Source organism: Bombus huntii, chromosome 14, assembly GCF_024542735.1.
Source record: "Bombus huntii isolate Logan2020A chromosome 14, iyBomHunt1.1, whole genome shotgun sequence".
Taxonomy (NCBI): Eukaryota; Metazoa; Arthropoda; class Insecta; order Hymenoptera; family Apidae; genus Bombus; species Bombus huntii.
The window spans coordinates 6,709,033-6,716,161 of NC_066251.1; the positions used below are offsets into that span (position 1 = coordinate 6,709,033).

At 27.3% G+C, this 7,129-nt stretch overlaps 2 protein-coding genes across 4 annotated transcripts; one reads left to right on the top strand and one right to left on the bottom strand.

Annotated features, from left to right (window-relative positions):
• The first annotated feature begins 582 nt into the window (after positions 1-582).
• Positions 583-5,456, top strand: LOC126873268 (uncharacterized). Of its 3 annotated transcripts, XR_007692353.1 has the most exons (11): positions 584-1,032; positions 1,185-1,490; positions 1,556-2,196; positions 2,261-2,473; positions 2,598-2,906; positions 2,981-3,179; positions 3,239-3,411; positions 3,482-3,579; positions 3,647-3,908; positions 3,970-4,547; positions 5,259-5,456. XR_007692353.1 is itself a non-coding variant. In XM_050633975.1 (10 exons), exons 1-10 carry the CDS (start codon positions 864-866, stop codon positions 4,483-4,485), a joined length of 2,883 nt encoding a protein of 960 aa, XP_050489932.1. In that variant the 5' UTR covers positions 583-863; the 3' UTR covers positions 4,486-4,747. The 3 variants fall into 3 exon arrangements, 2 of the variants coding, with proteins under 2 accessions (XP_050489932.1, XP_050489931.1); XM_050633975.1 differs by lacking the exon at positions 5,259-5,456 and having other exon boundaries at positions 583-1,032; positions 3,482-3,576; positions 3,970-4,747; XM_050633974.1 differs by lacking the exon at positions 5,259-5,456 and having other exon boundaries at positions 3,970-4,747.
• Positions 4,517-6,803, bottom strand: LOC126873275 (uncharacterized). Its single transcript, XM_050633988.1, has 2 exons — positions 6,069-6,803; positions 4,517-5,994 (listed from the first exon to the last, which is right to left on the bottom strand). The coding sequence occupies exon 2, from the start codon at positions 5,911-5,913 to the stop codon at positions 5,062-5,064; it is 852 nt and encodes a 283-aa protein (XP_050489945.1). The 5' UTR covers positions 5,914-5,994; positions 6,069-6,803; the 3' UTR covers positions 4,517-5,061.
• Between the last annotated feature and the right edge of the window lie 326 nt (positions 6,804-7,129).

Genomic DNA, 7,129 nt, shown 5'->3' on the forward strand with positions numbered 1-7,129 from the left:
ATCATCCACAATATTAACAAGTTTCAGTATTCAGTGGGATCATTTTTAATACTTATTATATGCTTCAGATGACTATTCATACTGTATATTAATTTTTTATTAAATATAAGATTATATTATTATGAGATTATATATAATATAATATATTATATCATATATAATATAAGATTATTAATTTAGGGTAAATATTTTGCAACTTCTAAACACTTTTACAATTGTTTAATAGTTTACCAATATAATTATGATAATTGAGTGTCGTTATGGCGCGAATGAAATTTTAAAATATTTCGTATAACCAAGTATAACACACGTAATGTGTTCATAAAAAGTATACGAATACCTATGTACGTATTTTTACAAGCCACTCTAAGTTTTATTTTTCGAGTGAAACGTGTAGAATAAAATATTAAAGGAAAAAGAAATATATTCTAATTATACACTTTTATAATCCTAGGAAATAAAATATACTCCTATAATGATTAAAATTTGTTTATAGTTTTGTTTGTTTGAAAAAAAAGATATATTATTATTCTACGATAAATCAGAGATACAATTATTGATAATTTGAAAAGCCCGCTAAAAATAAACAAGACCACTAAATGATTGCCCTATAAGTTTGTTGGAAATAGTTCTTTATTTCGGGCCATGCAAGTGTTCAGTTATCTGTAAATCGTTTAATTAAGGAATCAAGTTTTTATTTACATACCTGATTTTTGAGTTATAAAACGCAGAAAATATGTGAGTGATAGAAATAGTAGTTTGCTGTTCAAAGCAATGGATGATAATATTATGTGCGTATTTTGAAATTATCAGTGGACAAAAAAGCATGAACAGAAAGTAAAGAAACTAAAAAGAAACATTTTATGTCGCACAAATATACAAAAATTTCATATCAAAACATAATGTCATCGTTAAATAATAATAAAAGATTAGCCGAAGTTTTGCAGCTATTTCTGTTGCCTAATTATAACATTGTGTCTACTACCTATCTTGATCTTCTATTATCACACATTTCCGAAGATATTAAAGAGTGTAAGAAAACTATTTTATAAATTATATCATAATGCATAGTAAAATTATTATAAAGAATTCGTTTTTTAATCTTTGTTATGTTTATTCCATTTTTATTCATTGTATTCATATATAATTTATATTTCATCATGTATTTTATCATTTAATTCCAGGTGACACAAATAGTTATGAGAATTATGAATTGTTTCAAAAATGGGTATTAAAAGCACTGCACACTTGGAGTTCTGAGTGCCTTCCTTCCCAACCTATAACTATATTTACTTTAAAACTTATAGGATTAGTTTCACATAATGAATTAAGGTTTCATTATTGGCAGTTTAAAGACGTGTACAACAGATTATGTGACATATTTAACCTACGTAAAGATGATTTACCAGTATCTATTAAAATGGCTTATATTACAATGTTATCTAATTTAATCAAACATAGAAGTGGTAGACAATGGATTATAGATTCTGGTAAATAATATGTGTTTTTTAATGTGTATATAGAGTTATAAGATGATAAAATTTGTATTTTATAGATGCTTGGAAGGATGTTGTAAAATATGCACATTGGAATCACACGCTATATGTTACTCATGAAAGCCATAAATTTTTGTGGCTTTTGCTCTCACATGAACAACAAAATGTTAATTTTTGTAAAAAAGTTATTTTAGCAATGGCAGCACCATTGATAACGAATAATTTTGACACTCAAACATGTCAAGTGCTGCAAGATAATTATTTGGAAGAAAATAAGCTATTGTGTACCACGCTAGATCTGTTAACCAGTATCATTGAGAATACACTGTTTGCAGATATGGATAATACAATACCTGAATTATGCCAAGAACTCCTTGATTTAGAAATGAGAGTAAAAGCACTGTTTGAAGCATGTATTAGTACAAAACTTTTATCACATATTCATAAGCTATTCGTTCTATGTTTGTTCATTCCAATTAAACAATTCATTAGAGGAGGTAAAAAAACAGAAACAGAAACAACACTGAAGTTCTACACTGAATTGAATTATATATCTATAATGCTTCTCTCCAAAGCATATGTGGTAGAATTAGTAAAGACAAACAAATTTTTAATGATATTTTGGAAAAAGTTACAATCATTGCATGAATTTTCTTTCAGTCAGGAACATAAGTTTGAACATCAAGCTATATCTATAATGGTGAGTACTTTGCTTTTTATACTTTCATAATGGTAAATAATTCAAATATTTTTTCTATAAATAGATTATGCCTTTGGCTTTATGTATTAAACATACATATAAAGATTCTGATATTTTTGATATGTTTCTTACCAAACTGTTTGATGTAACATGTACAGCTGTACAAAGATTGGGATACAATGTAAGGGATGCTGTACTTAAAAATGATGTACCTGTAGCACAGATTGCCAAAGTTGATATTGACATGCTTTTAGAAATAATGGACATCATGGATAGGGTATGTGCAATGAAAATTTTTGATAATAATGTTATAAATTATTACCAATATGTTGTTTATAGTTATATCTAATAATTCTATATATATGTGTATATATATATATATATATGTATTCTCATATCAGGATATTGCAGTTATTGTCTTTCAAGCAATGTGTCATGTCCTAAAAAATTGTGTGCCAGATGCATGCAGTGAAACTTTAGATAGTATGACTAATGCAACACATTTGGAAAATGGACCAAGGAAACAAGTATATAAGTTTCCCTTAGAAGGGGATCCCATAGTTGATCATCCTACATTATTATCATCACTTTTAAATGGTTTAGCAGTCATGACAGAAAAGTTTAAACTAAAATGGCAAGAATGTGTAGAAACTATATGCTTGTTGTCATTGGCTCAAGAAATTTTAAATCACCCTGGAACATTGCCTATAGTAAGTTTAGATATATTTATCATAAGATGGTTTATAATTCGTGCATTATAAATATGCTTGAATATTGTTTTCAGATTTGCGTGAAAGCTTTAAAAGTATGTAAGTTAGCAATTCAGAATTTTATGCCGCCTGATTTAGTACTGTTAATTGAAACAGATAGTCACATGAACGAAATTGGGCCAACATTGTTTAAAAGATTACATGATGTCAACTGGGAAGTAAGGGATAGTGTACTGGAAGTTTTAAATACTATAGCTATAATTTCAGAAGACAGTAAGTAATCATTTATGAATAATGTTATTTTCATATGTAATATGCGTAAATATTTGTAGAATATCCGGCGTTTCAAGAATATTTATTGGCAAATGAGTTTCTACAGCTAGCAGTTGAAATTAGCAAGACAGACAGTGAAAGCTATGTTCGAGCATCTGCTTTAGTTTTTCTTTCAACTACTGTTCGTATAAATAAATTATGGAAAGAAAAATTATCGCAATTTGATTTACCTGTATGTGTCATTAAAAGGTATATAATTTTCGATTAATATTTGATAATAAAACTATATTCTTTTACTTCAGAATACTGCAATAATGCTACTCAACAATGAAAGCGAGGCCATAGTCAGAAAGGAAGCAGTAATTCTACTGAAAGAATTATATGTACATCGTAAATGGTCGTGAGTAATGTTGCGCAGCACTGCTGTCAGTCATTTCAATATCATTGATAGAGTAATTATTTTTTAGGAAAAATATTATTGATTCAATGACATTGACAATGGCAAAAACTGCTGTGCTTGATCTTCATTGGGAAGTAAAGATAAGTGCTCTTGAATACTGGAATCACGTTATAACATCGCATTTGTCCGATCAAGGTGTACTCGATGGTCATTTTCCAAAAGTAACGTTTTCAAAAGAACACAGGAAAATCGTATCTTTAAATGAAACTGAGATAAAGCGGAGGCTCAATAAAGCACTAGATGAATTAGCGAAACAAAATTGCTTGAGAGTAAGTAGATCTACATTACATAATTCTTAATCAATAAGTCACATCTTGCATTGCATTTTAGGTCCTTTTGGTTACTCTAGAAGACAGTGATCTTGAAGTATGCAAAACATCAGCAACTATAATAAACAAATTAAAAGCATTCCTTTTGAAGTATAAACTTAATGAACCTTTACCAGCATTGCCTCTACCCAAAGATAGTGCCACTTTAGATACCTCTTATGTTAAGTACGAACCACCGGATAATGTTGCAAGTTCCAATTGTGAGATGCTCAGTAATTCTAATAATGTGATAGAAGAAATTCTAGATGTTAATGATGCAAATCTACTTGCTTCTATATACAAACATTCAATAGAAGCCGATAGTAAAACGCAAAAATCAGAGGAGAAAACATTTCAATATATTCCTTGTGTGACTAGGCAAGTTTTTCTTCAAACAATTTTTGATATGGACATCACTGCATATATCGAAGAGAAAGAGCGATGGTTGACCACATACTCCACTAGTTTTGATTCAACATTGGATGATATATTAACAATGTACAAAAAAGGAGACGTTAATTCAATGGATTGCTATTAATCATGAATAATGTGCCTTATAGATTGCACAAAATAAAAACTCAGATCTTCTACATAAGTATGGTATGCACCTTTTGTTCTTACATTACTTTTAAATTTATAATTTTATGAGTTACATCACACCACAGTTAAAATAAGATCATGTCATAAATTTTATAATAAAAATAAGATTTTATTATAAGTACATTTATATATTACATAGAAACATTTATAATAGGCGTTTTTCTCATAGAATTTGAGTAATAAAAATAAAACGAAACTTTCATACAGTGCTTATTTATGCAGCTGATATAGAATAAAATGAATGAATACTTATGTATTTAATATATAAAGAAACATATTAAAATTGTTATATAAATTGTTTATGCTCATTTATATAAAACATTGTTTTTGTTAATAAAAAGAAAATACAAAATTTTGTTATTTATATTCATATTACACACAAACATAAATCTGGAAAGTAACAAACTTACAAACTAATCAGATTTCATAATAATATAAAAAAACATTATTTGTATTATTTGTACTTCATTCAGTCTTTATAATTTTCCATATAACTAAAAGACATATATTATGTTTAAAGAAAATTTGCAATGTCAATTTGCTCTGGCTGAGAGTAAAGATTTTTTCCATCAACAGACATTTCTTGCTCATCATCACTCACAGTAATAATAGAATTCCAAGGAAAGTTATTACATGATGAATGATATGTCAAAACATCTGTATCTGTATTAGTGCTAACTACTTCCAATGCTGTAAACTGTTTTTTTTCAGTATTTTCTATTGGATTTGTTATCTTTGGTACAAGGAATTCTTCATTAATAGTTGTATTAACGCTGGAATCTATATTATTCCAAAATGAAGTTGTTGCTGTTTCACAAGGCTCAGTCTTTACTTGTTTCACAGTTGTATTCTCTATTCCTATAATTGTATTGATTTGCTGTAACATATTTCTTATATTTGTCTCTTCTACACCTGTTTTATTTTTTTTCTTCCTTCCCCTACGCTTCTTCTTATTTAGATCAGTGCAAAGACTTTCAGTAATATTAAAAAATTCTTCATCAGTTATTTCTTTTCTTTGATACAATTCACGTTCCCAAGCAATAAACTGACTACAGTTTATCGAACAATTATCATGAGTAAATTTTTTTGGTGAATTAATTGCTTCATTTTTATACTTATATTTTGGTTCAGGTTTAATGAAAACATGATTGTATATATTTTCATTGTTATTGTTATCACCTAAATTTATAGGTCGCAAATATTTTTTTTTTGTACATTTCATATCATTCAAAACTTTGAAGCCTTGAAGATTAATAATAGTTTGCGATAACTCTATTGGATTGTGATGTTGGATATGATGATTATGTAAATCTATGACAGTAGCATTTGGATGCTGACAAATAATGCATTGGTAGAACACAGACATTCTGTAACTATTGCAATTCTACCTTCATAAAGTAAACAATATATAAAATGTTAAGAATAATATATCTATCTTTTTGGTTACCTATTAATAAAATCAATATTTCATATATTTCTAAATACGATAGTTAAAAAAAAATAATGCAGTTAGAGATTTACCTTTAAAAGATCGTACTTATGAGGTTATATAAATATCCAATAGGGAGATCGAAAGAATTATAGATCACAATATTTGATTATACATGAACATAACACTTATCGCGCAATAAAATTTTATGTAAATCATATAAAGATTAAATAAGTTTATTATATTTTACATGATATTGTCTATTGGACAATAATGTCATACATCCACGTGAAGATCTATGATACTATGTCAATATAAGTATATATGTGTCTACATATGTATAACGACATGTAATACGTGAAATAAAATACATGCAGATGTGGAAAATGTTATCATAATATATAATATAAAATGTTTAAATTAAAAAAATTAACAATTTCCTTTAGTGCAAACGAAACTTAACATTCTATGTTTCATATAATATCAAATCTTACAATAGATCAACAAATCGATGGCTTACTGCACAAAAAATGTTCGCTTTTAGCGTCTTCGAGAAAAACAATTTCAAGAGATTAATTTTTATTTTAGTATTTTCGAGAAAAACAATTTAAAAAATTCAATGATACTTTATAGTTAAATAAACACTTCTTGCATTGTATTTATCTTTATCAATGCTATTATAAAATTGGTTGCAAATTGTGCATTGATCCTTTTGAAGAACATAAAATGACAAAGGTGAATCGTGGTTCTTGAACATATCTTTCTATATGTATGTACTAAAAAAAAAAAAAAAAAAAATGAAGAAAATATAATTTTTTACAAATTTATGAAGTAGATACAAATATGATTTTTATACATAAAAGTTATTTTATACATAAAAAAGCAATCAAGAACTATTTATTGCATATGAAAACTCAAATTTCACAAAAAATGGACATGCAATATTTGTGCAATAAGTTGCCGAGATATAAATTGAAAATTTTTATTTACATAGTACAACATAATACAATAGATTGTACTTTTTTGGAGAAAGGTTAACAACAAAAGATCGTATCATTTATTTTTCGATTTTCGTTTATTCACCGGTTGTTATATAAGGCGGCACGTAATTTCTTCTAGTGTGACGGTCGATTACGTTGCGATAAATGAAAGT